The sequence below is a fragment of the Doryrhamphus excisus genome, linkage group LG19, assembly GCF_037039965.1.
Source record: "Doryrhamphus excisus strain RoL-2023G ecotype Guam linkage group LG19, RoL_Dexc_Guam_v1.1, whole genome shotgun sequence".
In the NCBI taxonomy this organism is placed as follows: Eukaryota; Metazoa; Chordata; class Actinopteri; order Syngnathiformes; family Syngnathidae; genus Doryrhamphus; species Doryrhamphus excisus.
In genome coordinates, this window is record NC_136375.1 from 7,056,791 (window position 1) to 7,076,394 (window position 19,604).

The following is a 19,604-nucleotide window of genomic DNA, read 5'->3' on the forward strand; positions in this document are numbered from 1 at the left end:
CAGACACACACACACACACACAAGAAGTTTGTTTGCCCGAGTACAGAGGAACCAGTTCAGGACGCAGCCCGCTTCCTTAGTGCGGCCCGCGCAAGTTTGATATGGACGCTCTATGGTATCATGTACCCAGAAAAAAATATTACGTTTGATTAATGTTCATGTTAAAGGTTAAATGACTTTATAGATATCCTCCCTATCTGTGTGGAAGTGGTAAGTTTTTGGCTATTTAAGTTTAAAGGAAATAACTTGAAGGCTTTTTTTTGTTTTTCATCAGCTAAAAAGCTAGCCTGGCATAAAGGCAGTTTAACCCTGGAACACATTATTTCTATTTCCATTATTTAGGCCTGATTTTTTTTTCCAAATTTGAACAACCGGCATCCCAAAATTTGACCTTAGCGGATTTTCCATGCATACACATGCAGCAGCCATAATAGAGTCACCCAAAATCTGGCACCTATTGTTACAAATTGAAAATAAAAGCTATATAAAAGGCATGTTACACAGAAGCTGACAACTATAAGCAGACAATATAAACAAATGAACCAAAATGAATCATATGTTAAAGTAAATATGACAAAAGTTGTCCCTAACACACTTTTTTTTTCAAAGCAGGTGTGACCAGCACGAGTACCTGAGACAGTTTCATCTGCATGTTGGCAAAAACATGCAAGAAGCCAACAACTGCATCCCACAGTCTGCTGTGTGCAAGACTCTGCTGGTTCCCAATACATGGACCCTGGTAAAGGACAGAGAGGTGAGATGCATTTAAAACCCCTCTGTATATCTCGTATATATATTACTATTATATTATGGTGATTATTTACCTGAATATATTCAGTCAGTGAGTTGAATATCTGCTTGGCTACGGATAATGCTTTGGAGAAATTCACTTTACCAGTCTCATCAATGATGTCTTTGCCCGAGTAGTACCAGTAGAAGTCACTGATAGATTCCTAAAAAAACAGGAAGGGGATAGTGACATTGTTAATATAACACAAATGCCAACAATAAGGGTGATGTCTTTAATAATGATAATAATACATTTTATTTGTATGGCGCTTTTCAAAATACTCAAAGACACAAGAATGAAGTTGAATAAAACAAGTAAACAGAATAGAAGACACACCAAAATACAACATTAATTGGTTAATACACAGTTAAAACATGAGTAAAAGCATGTGTGCTATACAAACCTGAAGGCGCAGTAAATAGTCAACTGTGCTGATGATAATGTTGACCGTGGTTGTGTTTCCGGTTTGGGTTCTGAGGAAGTTCTGGAACTCTGATGGGGAGCCATATCAGTTTTCAATGGATTATTCTTTGGAGAATAAGAAAATGCGGCGGAGTTTTTGATCATTTCAGCTTACCGCCATTGTGCCCCTCGCACAGAAGTTGCAAAAACCGGAACAGATCTTTTGTAAACTCATCATTCAGTAGCACTTTGGAGCCTTTTGTGAGAGTATATGATGGTTAATGTCAGAAAATGTGTAATAGAATGGAATAAAAACATGAAGCTTAATCCTAATGATTTCTTAATATCGCCAAAGAAGCGATACATCCAAAGCAAGCAGCACAGGTTACATGTTGAAAAACATATTTAAAGCCCAGTTGCCTTTAGATTGCAGGTTCAAAACCCAATCCAAAGTGATTAAATGTGTCTACATGGATTAAAGCGAACGCTAAGATGTTTTTCCATAAGCGAGAGGAAGCCTGATAACTTTCACATGCAGGCCAGGAATGAACCTGATGAAGGATTCATATTTTCAGATAAGAAGCTGAGGACACACAAAAATACAAGAATTCACTTCAAATTCAATCAGATACTCCAGCCAACAAGTGTAACTTTATTATTTATTTTCTAAATGTGTGAATTAATTATTATTCAGTTATTGTGTGAATTTTATCTCAATGAGTTATTTATTTTTCTTATCTTGTTTACTCTATTTTTTTACTCTATTTTCATTGCTTTCTTTGTATGTGCTTTATTTTATCCCTTCACTTCTGCTCCTCCCGGGCTTCCGTAGTTGGCCCCAGCTCTGGTAGCACTTCCTCTCTTTGCCACACCACGTGGTTGGCATTGACGAGGGTGGGTTCAGTTAAAGAGCTGCAAACAAAATGTGTTGTTTAGTTTAAGATTTGGTCAACTGTGTCGTGTATATTGTTTTTATGTCGATATATTTGTCATTTCAAGTGGTTTTATGTTATTTTGATCGTTGGTTCTACTTAAAAGGGCTTTTCATTTACATTTCTGGCGGGATTTTCGTTACATTAGGATTGCATTACATTTTCGTGGTTTTTGTTACAATGTGTAATTCATGTCCCGTCTGTGTAGGGTGCAGAAGTGGAGGAAAAAAGAACTTTATTTTCATTCTTTTGTCCATCAGGTATGTGTTTTTCATTTTTGTAATCATAATACCTTTTCACGTGTCATTAATCACTCCTTCGCCTTCTCTCCCCCACTCCGTTACTTATGTTGGCCACTAGTCGGCAGTGTCGTGAAACATTGTAAATATAAAATCTGTGTTTTGTTTACCATTAAAACAAGTACTTCCTCTCTTTGCCACAAAACGTGGTTGGCATTGACAAGGGGTGCAGAAGTGGAGGAAAAAGAACTTTATTTTCATTCTTTTGTCCATCAGAAACCTAACCAACGCCGTTACACAAGCTCTGTGTACGCTTTACACCAGATATATTTGTAGAAGCAGATAAAACCATGTGAAAGTACCAAGAAAGAAGCCAGCATTGTGTGATAGATCCTACATAGAGTTTTGCTTAAAGCCCAAGAAGAGTGTACATCCTTTGGTTTTAACCCTAATAAAAACATAATTAAGCAGTTTGCATTAGTAAATGTCCAATGAAAGGAATGAGTACAAAAATAACACAAAGGACAAGCAATGACTTATGAGCATCAGTCAGCATGCACAGTGACATAATGGGGCGGGGGTGGGTGGGGGCACACATATTGAAGGAGCCATTCATTTTGTAGCATAAACATATGAAGATGCTCTTAATTTGCTATTTACCCCGCTCAGTGTGGACTGCCGCCGATGGTTTTTTTAATGAGGAAAGAGACAAATAATACATGAAGACATACGCAAAAAGAGAGGACAGTGAGTTACAATACAAAGAGTATGAATACAGTCATGCAGTTAAATATCATTTCACAAAACCCTGTCCATGACGCTCAGGCGTGGTAGAAAGTAACCCTAATCGTTACAGACACAAGGTAGTAACAGTGAATTGTTAAAAAGGAGGAGGACCAAATAATGAAAGGACTCACAGAGAAGTTATTAGATGTATAATAACATCAAGTGAACAGTGTTGTAAATTGGGGAGAAAATCAAGGTCTTTTTTGTTATTAATAAACCAATTTCCATTCCTATTTTACATCCACTTTACAACACTTACAGTTTCTCCAATGGATCATGGTGGCTTCAAAGTCATGCAGAGGCCACCTGTAGCCACGCTTTAGGTTACCACCGAACATTCAGGACCATAGGTGAGGGTTTCAAACACAAATGGCACTGATGTTTACATCACTACTACTGGAGGTGAGGCCTGGATGGGCTAGGAGTAGTACCTTCATAGTTGTACAAATCGGAAAACACTGCAACACCGTACCACTACAAGATGACGGTATTGCTCTTCAACCGTGAGGATCGAACTACCAACCTTCCGGTTGTTACCGAGTTGTTACGGCAAACTATAAATGTATTTGTGGTGGGGAAACAAAGTATGACTGTATGGGAAACAGTACTATTTTTTTATGCTACAGTTAGCAATGGAGGCGGCGGTCGAGTGGTTAGCGCACAGACCTCACAGCTAGAAGACCCGAGTTCAATTCCACTCTCTGTGTGGAGTTTGCATGTTCTCCCCGCGCATGCGTGGGTTTCCTCCCACATTCCAAAAACATGCTAGGTTAATTGGCGACTCCAAATTGTCCATAGGTATGAATGTGAGTGTGAATGGTTGTTTGTCTGTATGTGCCCTGTGATTGGCTGGCCACCAGTCCAGGGTATACCCCGCCTCTCGCCTGAAGACAGCTGGGATAGGCTCCAGCACTCCCTGCGACCCTCGTTAGGACAAGCGGCAGAAAATGAATGAATGAATGAGTTAGGAATGGAATATTTTCCGCTCTGTTTTGGATAAGTACTACTATATATTTGCGCTTGTTCGCCACAGAGTCATGACACATGATTACACTTGGAGCCTTTCACTTGGAACAATTACACTTTGTTCTCTTAGCTATCATGCTATCATACACACTCTTTCATTGTGGGTCACCTTCCGGTTTCTCAACCCAGTTCCACATGAGGCTGCTTGGGCCTGGCTAGACTTTCACCAGTCTCTCCAGTGCTGGCATTACATTGTATTCACTCCAAATAGCATAGTAAACTGTGAAACTTACTGTTTTCAGATTAGTTATCAGTTATTTCACAGTTGATAGAATTCAAGAACCCGGGTGGTTCCCACCCTGGTAAAGGACACCGCCGTGTCTTACTGGTATTTATTGTGGGAAGCTAAGGAAGAATTTAGTTTGACTTTGGAGGCCCGACTGTAGTTGAATGTCCACCCCACAGCCATTTTTGTCCCTGGCAACCTCTTTCCCAGAATTCCTCTCATGAATATGCCTCTGTGATTAGTCAAAATGATATTCAATTACTGACGTCTGTATGCAGTTTACGTTTATCCAAACCAAAATAGCAAAACACGACCACCTTCACAACAGCTGGTAGATGCAGTAATTTCCTTCCTGGATAAAAGCATCACAGAGGGTCATGATGATAGACCTGATCTATCAGGCAGTTAAGCATTAAAAACTAAACCTGGTGTGGATCAGTTACGACCTACAGTATGTTGACCTTGGACCATGTGCCGCCTGTCTGCTAACTTTGCTAAATTTGCCCTAGCATAGCTATTGGTCACCTCAGAACACACAGTATTGTATTTTGGGACGGCACTCACACAACATCTATTAGGACTTACTTGAGCCTTCTTCTGTCACCATCCCAAGACCTTCTGCTTTATTCTGCCTCTCAAATGCATTCAAGTCCAGGACACTAGAGGAAGACATTCGCAAGTCTTACTTATGATATATATTTTTCATAACATGAATAATGAAACACGGCAATACCTGCATGACTGCATTAGTCCTGAGAGGCTTTTGAAAAAGCCTGCATCTCTTTTTTCTTTCAAGTAATCAAGCATTTTCTGTGGAGAAAAAATCCAAAGTGTGCCTTTGAGAAGTGCTCCACATTAGATGTACGTCCATACAGTATGGACTCACCTGCTGAACCTGCACATTGCCTCCATTTAGAATGGAGATGCCAAGTTTAAGCGTGCAGGTCACCATACGGCCAAGACGTCCTGAAGAGAGATAAAACGGAGATTTAATCTCTCAAAACTGGCCGGAGGAGACCGGCATTACCTTTACTGGCGCTAATCATCTGCAGCACCATCTCCGCAGCCCCACGAGCATGCAGCCTAGCCTGCTGATACAGGATCTTCTGCTTTTCCATCTCTTTTTCCTGAAAAGGTTCCCCAACAAGACATGTTCAGTAGATGCTAAAAGGACATGGTTACAAGTCTGCTCAGGCTGGCACCTCAAATGTCTTCTCTTTCTCTTCATCCTCTTCTTCCTCATCCTCTGCACAGCTCTAAGAGTTCAAAGATCAACACTGAAAACTTTGTGTTTGTTTCTAAAAGAATAGAATACAAGAGGCTCACCTTCGCCATCATGTCAGCATACGCGATATACAAAGGATCCTCTTCCAAGTGACTAAAACCAAAAATAATTTCAGGTAAGAAAGAACGAGCACTTTTTGCAATGTTTATTTATTGATGTGCAGCACCTTCTCTCCGTTAGAGCATTGTGGCTAAAGTGGAGGATGAGTTGGTGCAGAGGGTCCGGCTGGATCTCAGCCACTTCTTCTTCGTCCTCCTCCACTATCTTCATTGGGGTTTTCTGCACAAAAAGTTATTAATAGTAAGTTTGGCCTCATTCCTTTTCATGCTATCACCTCCTGTTTTAATCAACATGTTCACTGTTGGAGAATCGAACACTGCAATGACTCATGCAGATGTCACTTGTCATGTCTGGATGATTTGTGGGAAAGACAAGATGAGTACAGAGTGGTTGACAAACACATGCGTTGTTACGGCAAACACACAACCGGTGATTTTGACCAATGATCCTCACAGAAAACTAACTGAGGAACCAATGAGAAGGGCACTTGGTAGAGTGTGAACAATCCTAAATTGGATTGGCACCATAGTACAGCTTCTCCTGGGCGCGCTCACACAAGGCCAGTTCTACAGTACCCACGTGTTATTGATACCTATTGATTTATGTTAATTCTTATAGTGCAAGGTGGTGATTATGATTAATAACCAGTCGGAGGAACGATCACAATTATTCTATATCCTTTAACATACTCAAGGCATGTTTGCTAAATACAAGGATGAAGAGTCTTGAACCAGTCATGATGTGCTATATATATCACTATATTGACACTTACTATGGTACACATGATGTCATTGTATGGTCATATCACCTCGTACTTCGGTACGAGGTACATAAAAAAAAACAAACAAACTGTATTATGGAAAGCAGGAAGTGAAAAATGTAACAGTTACTGATTGTAAAAGTACCAGATGGAGGGGTAGGATTTAATAAGCTTTGCTTCTTCCTACTCCTTTTGGACATGTGGAACTGGGAACTGATTATGGGATGCACACAATTGTAACCCTAACCAGTCGGAGGAACGATCACAATTATTCTATATCCTTTAACATACTCAAGGCATGTTTGCTAAATACAAGGATGAAGAGTCTTGAACCAGTCATGATGTGCTATATATATCACTATATTGACACTTACTATGGTACCCATGATGTCATTGTATGGTCATATCACCTCGTACTTCGGTACGAGGTACATAAAAAAAACCAAACAAACTGTATTATGGAAAGCAGGAAGTGAACAAATGTAACAGTTACTGATTGTAAAAGTACCAGATGGAGGGGTAGGATTTAATAAGCTTTGCTTCTTCCTACTCCTTTTGGACATGTGGAACTGGGAACTGATTATGGGATGCACACAATTGTAACCCTAACCCTATACCACATGTCCAGATTGGGTTCTTGTGCGTCTGCAAAGGTGCCGAGCACAGGCCCACCTCGTCCTACCGTGCTGTGGCTCTACAAGTTTACTGGACCACTCACACGAGTCAAACGGAACTGGACTTTGCATGTCAATTGGATCCAAACCCGGTACGAATTTCCTATTGTGAGTGCGCCCTCAGAATCATGAATCATCACTAGCTTTCACATAAAGACGTTCGGCCTTGTCCCATGCCCAACCCCTTCTAAAACACAATACAGGTGGGTCCTCGGGATGCGTTGAAAGTCATCTTATTTATTTTTAATTTAGAAAATTATTCATTCATTCATTTTCGACCGCTTTTCCTCACGAGGGTTGTGGGGGGTGCTGGAGCCTATCCCACCTGCCTTCAGGCGAGAGGCGGGGTACACCCTGGACTGGTGGCCAGCCAATCACAGGGCACATTAAACCATCCACATTCACATTCATACCTATGGACAATTTGGAGTGGCCAATTAACCTAGCATGTTTTTGGAATGTGGGAGGAAACCGGAGTACCCGGAGAAAACCCACGCATGCACGGGGAGAACATGCAAACTCCACACAGAGATAGCCGAGGGTGGATTAGAAAATTATAAAATATATTTAAAAAAATAAAATGCAAGCCAAAGTCTAAACTCATATAGTCACACTGTACAGAGCACATAAAGGACATAAAATACTGTACTAGACACTAAATACAAGGATTAATTAAAGTTGCTTAGTTGTTACTGTCACTTTCATAGGAGCAGATCCTTTAACATACTCAAGGAAGAGAGTTTTGTGTGATTTCCGCATGTCTGTGATTGTGACTGGCTGAGTCGTGAGTGTGTGTGGGTGCAGGACGATGGTTGCGTGGTGTTTGCCTGTTTTCTTATCGCAGTAAAAAACATTGATGTTTACATTAGATATCAAAGGTGACAAATCGGAAAACACTGCAACTTTTACACTGCACCGTACCACTACAACGGCATGGCACAGTATTGCTCTTCAATGGCCTCTCCGACCGTGAGGATCGAACTACCAACCCTTCCGGTTTCCTGCTCTACCTCCAAATGTATTTGTGGTGGGAAACAAAGTATGACTGTATGGGGAAACAGTACTATTTTTTATGCTACAGTTAGCAATGGAGGGCTGCATGGCGGTTGAGACCTCACAGCTAGGAGACCCGAGTTCAATTCCACTCTCGGACATCTCTGTGTGGAGTTTGCATGTTCTCCCCGTGCATGCGTGGGTTTTCTCCAGGTACTCCAGTTTCCTCCCACATTCCAAAAACATGCTAGGTTAATTGGCCACTCCAAATTGTCCATAGGTATGAATGTGAGTGTGAATGGTTGTTTGTCTATGTGTGCCTTGTGATTGGCTGGCCACCAGTCCAGGGTATATCCCGCCTCTCGCCTGAAGACAGCTGGGATAGGCTTCAGCACCCCCCGCGACCCTCGTTAGGACAAGCGTTTTTTATCGCAGTAAAAACATTGTTGATGTTTACTTACAACATCAGGGTAGACATTAGAATATTAGATATCAGAATATAGTGTTGAGAATAGTGTGGTTCACGTGTGTGTAAGTTTTCGAGCAAGCCTTGTGTTGACAGACCAAAATTCCGTTTTTAACGAATTTATGGGATAGCATAGGTAACCGCGGAATGCTGTAGGGTCACCTGTCATTTTTTCCCTTTCACAAATGAAATGGAAACTACTTTTTGAAGATGATTGTGTTGACAAATTTCTGGATTCTTGATGAACTTGTTTCCAACGGAGCTCTGAGCATGAAATGTGACTAGTAACGCGAGCATGCCACTGACGTCACGGCCACAGAACCTACTGTAACACCACCGCCACACTACAGACTTACAGAGAACAGCCAAAGGACAACTGATGAGTTGGATCCAAGATCTGAACATGGAGGCGAGCGGCCCTCCTTACCACTGCTGTCAGAACCGTATAGCCTGGTTTTCTAGAGCCGTGAGCGCCAGAGCTGGCCCTGTGTCTCCTGAGTTGCTCATGCAGTCTTTGACCTCTGACGGATCTCTGTCTGAAGGCTTTCGCACGCCTAGAACGGGTACCCCTCGAGGATTCGGCCGAGGTCCCCGCACTGGTGTGCTCCCAAGGTTCAACGGGCACAGAGCTAAAGAGGTGATCGGCGGGCAGGACTGGCAGAGAGGTGCCAATGCAGGGCACACGGGGGGCGGGCAAGGGCCGTCCGGTACTTACTGCCAGATCCTGAACTAGCTTTTCCTCAAAGGAGTACTCCTCTGCTTCTATCCATAGTCTCTGATAGGCCGGGATGAAGAGGTTGATACCACGATGCCTGGGGAGGGGGGGAGGCATCGGGGAGGAATGGAGGGAAATGAAGGAGGGAGGTAAAATGGCATTAGGGTGGATTTGGTGAGTTTTTGGAGAAGACAGGAAGTAGTGATGTAAGGGGGGGGGGGTTACACAATAATGCATCTCAGGCAGGGTGATGTTGGTTCAATGTGGGACCCACTGGCTTTTCTGACTGGTCACATATGTTGGGTAAAAAAACCTGCTGTAACATGGAATAACCAGCCACAACATTAGGAACACCATCTCATGATATCCAATATTTGTGTCAAACTCCGACACGCCGCCCTCATGAATGATCATTTAAGACAGGGGTCTCAAACACGCGGCCCGCGGGCCAAATGTGGCCTGCAGGACACTAGTTTGAGGCCCCCCACCTTGATATGAAAGTTTAATGTTAGTGCGGCCCGCGCAAGTTTGATATGGATGCTGTATGGTATCATGTACCCAGAACAAATTATTACGTTTGATTAATGTTCATGTTAAAGGTTAAATAACTGTTAATAGTTATCCTCCCTATCCGTGTGGAAGTGGTAAGTTTTTGGCTTTTTAAGTTTAAAGGAAATAACTTGAAGGCTACCGTTTAGGTCGCTAGCTCTCTAGTTTGCGAGTTAGCATGTGTCTCAAGACCCTGCAGTTGCGCAATATGTTGTAAATAAAAAGAGTATAAATGTGACTATAGTCGTGTTTTGTCATGTCTACAGGGCTCTAATAATGCTATGTTCATTTTAATCTGAAAAAAATTATTTGTCTAATCACCAACTATATGTGGTTTCTTAAGTTTTTATTATTTGCTGTTTTATTATTATTATATTTATTTATTTATTACTGATTGATTTTCTTTATTCTTGATTTGTTTATTTATTTTTCATCTTATTTTGTGTAGAAAAATAAAAAGTAAGATATTTGAGAACACTGGAATGTTTTATCAGAGCTTTTCCTGAAGAAAATCGGAATCAAAGCAAAGTTTATTAATTTTTCTGTTTTTAATAAATGCGTTTTTTTTGTTTTTTTTTGGAAAACCTGATGCGGCCCAGTCTCACCCAGACCCTAGCTCCAGTGTCCCCCAAGTAAATTGAGTTTGAGACCCCTGATTTAAGATGATCAGTGAGCAGATGGAATCGGTGTATCATTTAGTATGGGTGTGCACCACTGAAAATGACAAAGATTATATTGGATGTCATTAGATTGTCTATGGTTATGTAATGTTGTGGCCATTGAGTATTAATAATACGACAAGAAAGATGAACATAACACTTTTACATCGCGGTAACCAAAATGAGTAATTGCAAACGTATTACTTTTGTCTTCTTGCTTCCAGAGGACACTTGCATCGTTCTCTAAATGTTTTTTTTTTGTGGTCAATTGTTGGCTCGTCCTAGCTGACCAATCAGAATCAACAGTGCTGAAACAATTGTTTGCTTGGCGCATATCTGTCCACAGCCTGGTGGATGGAAGGGGAGGATTGAAGGGGGGGTTGAACAGATGAAGCATTCGCCCCGTGGTTTCACTTTACCGTCAGCAGGGAGAACAAGCGGTCAAAGCTGTAGGCTTTGAATGCCCTTTCCAGCCAAACCTCTCGATAGCCATTCAGGAAGTAATTATTATTTTTGTATCTGAGGGAGGGGTGAGGTAGTATTATGCAAGAAAACAACACAGAGGAGATCATGTCATTAGGGAGGGTGATGAGGGTTTACATGGCCAACACAATCCCAATCCAATCCCCCTTCACAACTACTTGGGGATTGCTTGCTTGTTATTTACAGTTAGCCTGAAAAAAATCATTTTAAAGCTTAATAAAGCTTTAATAATTCATGTAAATTCTGAAATGATTGACATTAGTTGTCCAGTAGGCTCACCTTGGTAGATTATAAAGGGGAGCCATACGGAAGCAGGCCACCACGGCACGTTTACGTTGTTTGGAGAGAAGCTTCTGCCACACACACTTCTTATTTCTCAAAGGCTGCTCCACCTGTCAAGCAAAAAGAGCAAACCAATAATAAAATATTATTAAATTAATTAATTTAAATGATTTGCTATTGGACAGTTCATTCATTCATTCATTTTATACCGCTTTTCCTCACGAGGGTCGCGGGAGGTGCTGGAGCCTATCCCAGCTGTCTTCGGGCGAGAGGTGGGGTACACCCTGGACTGGTGGCCAGCCAATCACAGGGCACATATAGACAAACAACCATTCACACTCACAGCTATTGGACAGTGATTATTATTATTCATTCATTCATTTTCTATCGCTTTTCCTCACGAGGGTCGCGGGGGATGCTGGAGTCTATCCCAGCTGTCTTCGGGCAAGAGGTGGGGTACACCCTGGACTGGTGGCCAGCCAATCACAGGGCACATATAGACAAACAACCATTCACACTCACATTGACTCACAGTAATTATTATTATTATTCTTATCACAAAACGGTGCAGTTTTTTTTTTTACTTGTTCCAAGTGGAAAACCGCAGCCGAGATACTTTGAACCCGAGCCACTACGTGTTCAGGGTTGACTTGTTCTTCGCTCTTCATCGTGATGTCTTTGTAGAGGTTTAACTGCCACTGGACTGCTGGGTCATCAGACTGCAAAGTCAAAGTACAGGTTGATACGCTAGCTTTGATTAGGTTATGGAGTCAGCAAATGAGTGTATTATTAATACACCCGTCTTACCTTGTCCTGCAGATGAAGGTTCTGCCGCAAGTGCTCCTTCACCTCATCATCTGTGTCTTTCTAAGATCAGAACATACATGAGGGAAAACTGATATGTGAGCCAATTTGTGAGTTCATAAGTTGAATTTTCTCATGCAAGTGGACTAAAACCATTAGGAGAGTAAGCCCACCAAGCTGTAGCGCGTCTTAGCCAATGAGATGAGCTCTTGGTCCCCAGGGGTGCACATGTTGAGGCCGATGGGCAACATCTTCTTCAAGGCAGCCACAATCAAAGAGGTCTGGATGGAGTAGTATTCTCCTCGACGACGCTTGTGCTTCCTCTCCTGGTCCCCACCTGACTTTAGAGGAATAAAACCAACTTCTTACCTCGCAGTTCCTATTCAAACTGTAGCTGTACTTCTACTACTACTACTTGTGGTACTGTAATATCTTATTATTAGGGCTGTCAAAAATAACACATTAATGGCAGTAACTATTTATTTCTCATATATTATATTATGCTTGCAAATTCATTAATCATGATTAATCACCATGTCTGAAATATTTTACAGTATTTTATTTTACGTGAGGATATAAACTTATATAACTCATACTTTGGGTCTACTTATTATTCATAAGTAGCGCTATAACATACCTTGGACATTTTGGTCTTGCCTTCTCCAGTGAGGAAGCCCAAATTATTGATCTCGTTCTGCACCACAAAGTTCTGCTCCTCACGCTTGAAGTTCTGAGCAAGCAGAGAAAGTATAGTAGGTTAGTGTACTTTACTGTGCAGTACATACTGTAATGTAAACAGACTTACATGTGATTTGCACCAGAGGATGAAGATATCTGCCACCATCCTGAAGAGCTCAGTTGAGTCAGCATCAGGCTCCTTAAGCCATCTCGACCTGGTACAGAAAGACACAGAAACGTTACAAAATGGAAACAAATGGAAACATTACTTCCATATATGACACCTGTTGATGTCCACATAGCGGATGAGCATGGGGTAGAAGGCATAGAGGTCTCGGCAGAGCACGGCAAACTCATCCAAGATAAGAAGCTCCGCCTCCTGATTGTCACCCTTGCCATCGGCTTTCAGTAGCTCCTCTTCGGTTACAACCTACGGATACAAACTCCATGTGTACTGCGAACATGTCAAAGTAATTAATCAGTACTGCAGTTGTTCTATTGTGGTGCTACCTTCACTGTCTTTTTCTTTAGCTTGTAGAGCGTGGGCAGGAAGTGGGTTCTGAGCAGGCCGGCTCCAGCTTTACTGATAATTGGCTGCGAGTAGACTATAGAGACACAATTACAGTTTACTCTCTGCATGTAAATGAATCATTTATTGTTTGGTGCTTACTGTACCTGCGATCCTCTTCATCCAGGGGGCGTCATCAATACCCAGGTTGCTGTTGAGGATCTTGAGGATGTTGCCGAGAATGATGCTGAGATGTTCTGACATCACCATGGTGCAGCATTCACCGCTTGTAGGTGGGTTTTCTGGACCTTTCTCCCACCAGTAGGACAGGTAATTACACAGCATGGGCAGGATCACCTCAATCACCTACATTAGAAATCAATAACATTAATATCACAATATTATCACATACTACAGTATTAATTGTCCCTGTACCCTAGAAAGCGCCCATGAATGATACTAGAAAAGGCCGAAATGATACTGTGTCAAAGCCCAGGGCAGTGATACTGATAAAATATAGAGTTTAACCATGTCCAGTATCAGCCCCCGTAGCTGTCCACTCAGAGCGCGCTGCTCTGGTATCGTGCCCGTGAAACAACCAATCAGATAACAGCGCACGAATGCTTAGTGCCTAGTGCTTCTCCAGTCACCAAAAAACCCAAACTTGATTAATGGAACTTTAATTGTCATTAAAGACAAAAGACATTGATAAGATAAGACTGTTGATAAAATATTATTGTTGAAATATTTGTGCAATTATTGTGTTTACGCTGTTTAGATATAATACATGTAATAAACTGAACATTTTCTGGAAACAAAATGGTCTTTGGGGTCTCACAGCTAGGATCCCAGGGTTCAATTCCACCCTCGGACATCTCTGTGGGGAGTTTGCATGTTCTCCCCGTGCATGCGTGGGTTTTCTCCGGGTACTCCGGTTTCCTCCCACATTCCAAAAACATGCTAGGTTAATTGGCCACTCCAAATTGTCCATAGGTATGAATGTGAGTGTGAATGGTTGTTTGTCTATATGTGCCCTGTGATTGGCTGGTCACCAGTCCAGGGTGTACCCCGCCTCTCGCCCGAAGACAGCTGGGATAGGCTCCAGCACCCCCCGCGACCCTCGTGAGGAAAAGCGGTAGAAAATGAATGAATGAATGAAAATGGTCTTTGATCTCGGGCTGATACTGACATTTGGGGGCATGATACCTGGCCTGATACCAGACAAACCATGTGATAACCTATAAATACAGTATATATTTTAAAAACACCATAATTGGTAAATGTGTAGGACCTGAAAGATACATTCAAAGACATCAATTCTAATGAATCCATGCAATAACAGTATATTGCATTATCCTGACCTGGGGCATCTCACTGTAGCGGGCACCAGTCTCTGACACATCATTGACATCCTTCAGCAGCTTGTCAAGACGAGGCATCTCCGGACACATTTCCTCCACCGAGTCAGGCATACTTAGAACTACCAAGAGCAACATTGACATTTAAAAAAAAAAAAAACAGAAATATGACTTTATAATTTCAATATATGTAGGTCGGAAGTGGAAAAACTAACTGGCCCTCTCTCGTGGAGTCTTGGTGTTGAAGACCGACAGTGGGTTGTGGATGTTCAGATGGGGCTCCAGGAATGCCACAGGCATGGCGCCAACCAGGGTGGCCAGGCTCTCCCCGAGTGCTGGCAGATATCTGCAAGTCAACATTGAAATACATAGACGAGCATGAAAATATGTATCTCAGGGGTCTCAAACACGAGGCCCGTGGGCCAAATGTGGCCCGCAGGACACTAGTTTGAGGCCCCCCGCCTTGATATGAAAGTTTAATGTTAGTGCGGCCCGCGCAAGTTTGATATGGATGCTGTATGGTATCATGTACCCAGAAAAAATTATTACGTTTGATTAATGTTCATGTTAAAGGTTAAATAACTGTTAATAGTAAACCTCCCTATCCATGTGGAAGTGGTAAGTTTCTGGGCTTTTTAAGTTTAAAGGAAATAACTTGAAGGCTACCGTTTAGGTCGCTAGCTCTCTAGTTTGCGAGTTAGCATGTGTCTCAAGACCCTGCAGTTGCGCAATATGTTGTAAATAAAAAGAGTATAAATGTGACTATAGTCGTGTTTTGTCATGTCTACAGGGCTCTAATAATGCTTTGTTCATTTTAATCTGAAAAAAATGTGTCTACCCACCAACTATATGTGGTTTCTTAAGTTTTTATTATTTGCTGTTTTATTATTATTATATTTATTTATTTATTACTGATTGATTGATTTTCTTTATTCTTGATTTGTTTATGTATTTTTCATCTTATTTTGTGTAGAAAAATAAAAAGTAAGATATTTGAGAACAGTGGAATGTTTTATCAGAGCTTTTCTTGTAGAAAATCAGAACCAAAGCAAAGTTTATTCATTTTTCTGTTTTTAATAAATGCTTTTTTTTGGTTTTTTTTAGGAAAACCTGATGCGGCCCAGTCTCGCCTAGACCATAGCTCCAGTGGCCCCCAGGTAAATTGAGTTTGAGACCCCTGATGTATCCATTGCAGTAGTGCTACAATATTGCACAAATATTGCACAGTGCACTGCCGTTAATCACATGGATCAACCCATGATGGCGGTTTGTCTCCCATCAGATTATGCAGGTATACTTAATAAAGTGTCCTGAGAATCTGTCTTAGTACAAAATATGGTCATAATGAATGCATTACTGTCATCATTCACAACACAATATTGATCCGGCCTCCTACCTTTCCACAAAGATGCCCTTTCCTGTTCCCAAAGAGTAGAAACAGGTGAGGATTCGGTAGCAGGACAGCTGCACATCATCCACTGAAACACATTTACATTTAATAAGTATCATTCAATCCCAAAAAGAGTAAGATGCAGGAATGGGACATCATTTGCTGATATCAGGGGCCTGCAAAGTGCCGCTCGGGGGCCATGGATGTTTTTTTTAATTGGCCTGTGGAACATTCAAAAAATTTGAAGACAAAAAAAAGCAGCAAAAATGTAAATAGCAGTCATTTTACAAGAATAAAGTAAAAAAAGAGAAAAACATAACAAAAAAAGCATTTTAGTAGCATAGAGTTGAAATATTCAAAAAAAATCCCCAAAAAAGTTTTTTAAAATTAGGTTCTGGAAAAGGTTATAACAGTACAAGAATAAAGTCAAAATATATTATGGGAATAAAGTCATAATTATGAGAAGAAAGTGTACAATGAGGTGGTGGAAAAACCACCCAGCAGAAATGAATAAAACCCAGCTGTACTTTTACTTTTAAGAATGAAGACAAAATATGAAAAGAAACACAGGAAAAAAGGTGCAATTTTACAAGAGTAAACTCTAATAATAAATAAATATTTTAGTAGCATAGAGTGAAACCTTACATCTTTACATCATGAGAAAAAAAAATATTATATATTTTTGGAAAATTAGGTTGGGAAACATTTGAAGTATTTTGAGTAGAAAGTCAAAAATATTACAAAACTAAAATTTACGAAGATTATTTCAGAATAAAGTTAAACTCTAATAATAAATACAGTGAAGAAAATAAGTATTTGAACACCCTGCTATTTTGCTATTTCTCCCACTTAGAAATCATGGAGGGGTCTGAAATTTTCATCGTAGGTGCATGTCCACTGTGAGAGAGATAAACTAAAAAGAAAAATCCAGAAATCACAATGCATGATTTTTTAACAATTTATTTGTGTGATACAGCTGCTAATAAGTATTTGAACACCTGAGAAAATGAATGTTAATATTTGGTACAGTAGCCTTTGTTTGCTATTACAGAGGTCAAACGTTTCCTGTAGTTTTTCACCAGGTTTGCACACACTGCAGGAGGGATCTTGGCCCACTCCTCCACACAGATCTTCTCTAGATCAGTCAGGTTTCTGGGCTGTCGCTGAGAAACACGGAGTTTGAGCTCCCTCCAAAGATTTTCGATTGGGTTCAGGTCTGGAGACTGGCTGGGCCATGCTAGAACCTTGATATGCTTCTTACGGAGCCACTCCTTGGTTTTCCTGGCTGTGTGCTTCGGGTCGTTGTCGTGTTGGAAGACCCAGCCACGACCCATCTTCAATGCTCTGACAGAGGGAAGGAGGTTGTTCCCCAAAATCTCACAATACACGGCCCCAGTCATCCTCTCTTTAATGCAGTGCACTCGTCCTGTCCCATGTGCAGAAAAACACCCCCAAAGCATGATGCTACCACCCCCATGCTTCACAGTAGGGATGGTGTTCTTCGGATTGTACTCTTCATTCTTCTTCCTCCAAACACGCTTATTGGAATTATGACCAAAAAGTTCTATTTTGGTCTCATCTGACCATAAAACTTTCTCCCATGACTCCTCTGTATCATCCAAATGGTCATATGCAAACTTAAGACGGGCCTTGACATGTGCTGGTTTAAGCAGGGGAACCTTTCGTGCCATGCATGATTTCACATCATGACGTCTTAGTGTATTACCTACAGTAACCTTGGAAACGGTGGTCCCAGCTCTTTTCAGGTCATTGACCAAGTCCTGTCGTGTAGTTCTGGGCTGATTCCTCACCTTTCTTAGAATCATTGAGACCCCACGAGGTGATATCTTGCATGGGGCTCCACTCCGATTGAGATTGACCGTCATGTTTAGCTTCTTCCATTTTCTAATGATAGCTCCAACAGTGGACCTTTTTTCACCAAGCTGCTTGGTAATTGCTCCGTAGCCCTTTCCAGCCTTGTGGAGGTGTACAATTTTGTCTCTGGTGTCTTTGGACAGCTCTTTGGTCTTCGCCATGTTACAAGTTAAAGTCTTACTGATTGTATGGGGTGGACAGGTGTCTTTATGCAGCTAACGACCTCAAACAGGTGCATCTGATTCAGGATGATACATGGAGTGCAGGTGGACTTCTAATGGGCAGACTAACAGGTCTTTCAGGGTCAGAATTCTAGATGATACACAGGTGTTCAAATACTTATTTGCAGCTGTATCACACAAATAAATTGTTAAAAAATCATGCATTGTGATTTCTGGATTTTTCTTTTTAGTTTATCTCTCTCACAGTGGACATGCACCTACGATGAAAATTTCAGACCCCTCCATGATTTCTAAGTGGGAGAAATAGCAAAATAGCAGGGTGTTCAAATACTTATTTTCTTCACTGTATATAATAATTTAGTAGCATAGAGTGAAACCTTACATATGTTATTTTAACATCTTTCCATCGTGAGAAAAAATATATATTTTTGGAAAGTTAGGTTGGGAATCATTTGAAGTATTTTGAGTAGAAAGTCAAAAATATTACAAAACTAAAATTTACAAAGATTACTTCAGAATAAAGTTAAACTCACACAGGAGGTCGACTCCAAACTCGTGTGTTCTGATGTGATCAAATAACGCCGTGAGGATGGGCAGAAGCGCCACAGTCACATAATGGATGCTCTGGCAGACGCTCTTCATTTGAGCGCGCGACTGCATGAACTTCCCCAGTTTGAGCATCTCCAGTAGTTTCTCCAGATCCTCCGCTGCGTTCTCAAAGAACGTTCGAAAGCTGGCTTTGACCAGCTCAGCCCCGGACTTCATCACTGTTCTGGGAGGGATCACACTGGGTTATTTGCATGCGTGGAAGTGCTACCTGAAGTAAGGAAGTGTGAAATATACTTGCCTGGTGTCGAGTGAGTGAGTGAGGATGTGCAGGCAGCTCACCATCATTGAAGAGTCACTTCCTGTCAGAGAAAATTCCATCATTTTACAAAATACGCTCACAATATGAAGGTACTAAGAATGACATCATTGCAGTAAAATCTGGTGAATTTAGCAACACGTGCAAGACAAAGCGTGTGCAAGAGGACAGCTTACCAAAGAGAGAAATCCTGTGTCTGACAAGAGCTGCCAACTTACAGAAAAGGCTGGAAAAAAAATGTACCAGGAAGACAAGACAAGGAAAAAAAGTGCTAAGGAAAGATAGCGGACAGTTTTCCATTGAATGTTATTAAAACGGTACCTTGTGACCATCTCCTTCTCTTTGTTGGAGGCACAGCCACAGCTGCTCATGTTGTTGTTGGGCGTGGACAGGAAGTAGAGGCAGTGGTTCTTAAAGGTTTGATCCGTCAGGGGGAGCAGCACCTGAACACAACATTTTACACTTAATTATTATTATAATTTTCCAGATTACTCATGATTAGAAATGCAGACCTTAGCAAAGAATTTGATTTCCTGGTCATGAGGTGATTTGTCGGTTTTCCCGCTGGTGGCCATCGCCTCTGTGAAGAAATATATTTTCAATCTTGAGTTTTGCTG

The 19,604-nt window shown here is 41.3% G+C and overlaps 1 protein-coding gene and 1 long non-coding RNA gene across 2 annotated transcripts in view; one reads left to right on the forward strand and one right to left on the reverse strand.

The window, feature by feature from the left end:
• The window catches only part of ryr3 (ryanodine receptor 3), a 124,680-nt gene that overhangs the window by 13,689 nt on the left and 91,387 nt on the right, over positions 1-19,604 (reverse strand). Inside the window, exons 61-90 of the mRNA XM_058057853.2 lie at positions 19,500-19,567; positions 19,309-19,430; positions 19,164-19,213; positions 18,970-19,030; positions 18,656-18,894; positions 16,072-16,153; positions 14,891-15,021; positions 14,679-14,797; positions 13,485-13,683; positions 13,320-13,414; positions 13,094-13,239; positions 12,937-13,024; positions 12,769-12,861; positions 12,305-12,472; positions 12,135-12,194; positions 11,912-12,046; positions 11,325-11,437; positions 9,355-9,451; positions 5,853-5,965; positions 5,728-5,779; positions 5,604-5,657; positions 5,429-5,528; positions 5,288-5,367; positions 5,135-5,211; positions 4,987-5,060; positions 3,024-3,038; positions 1,368-1,448; positions 1,194-1,282; positions 825-953; positions 632-736 (exon numbers count right to left, since the gene is read on the reverse strand). Of these exons, the coding sequence (XP_057913836.2) occupies positions 632-736; positions 825-953; positions 1,194-1,282; positions 1,368-1,448; positions 3,024-3,038; positions 4,987-5,060; positions 5,135-5,211; positions 5,288-5,367; positions 5,429-5,528; positions 5,604-5,657; positions 5,728-5,779; positions 5,853-5,965; positions 9,355-9,451; positions 11,325-11,437; positions 11,912-12,046; positions 12,135-12,194; positions 12,305-12,472; positions 12,769-12,861; positions 12,937-13,024; positions 13,094-13,239; positions 13,320-13,414; positions 13,485-13,683; positions 14,679-14,797; positions 14,891-15,021; positions 16,072-16,153; positions 18,656-18,894; positions 18,970-19,030; positions 19,164-19,213; positions 19,309-19,430; positions 19,500-19,567 (3,035 nt within the window). The remainder of the gene's footprint in view (positions 1-631; positions 737-824; positions 954-1,193; positions 1,283-1,367; positions 1,449-3,023; positions 3,039-4,986; positions 5,061-5,134; positions 5,212-5,287; positions 5,368-5,428; positions 5,529-5,603; positions 5,658-5,727; positions 5,780-5,852; positions 5,966-9,354; positions 9,452-11,324; positions 11,438-11,911; positions 12,047-12,134; positions 12,195-12,304; positions 12,473-12,768; positions 12,862-12,936; positions 13,025-13,093; positions 13,240-13,319; positions 13,415-13,484; positions 13,684-14,678; positions 14,798-14,890; positions 15,022-16,071; positions 16,154-18,655; positions 18,895-18,969; positions 19,031-19,163; positions 19,214-19,308; positions 19,431-19,499; positions 19,568-19,604) is intronic.
• Positions 667-15,211, forward strand: LOC144902111 (uncharacterized). Its single transcript, XR_013630378.1, has 3 exons — positions 667-754; positions 13,505-13,610; positions 14,870-15,211. It is a non-coding gene; the product is annotated as an uncharacterized LOC144902111 (long non-coding RNA).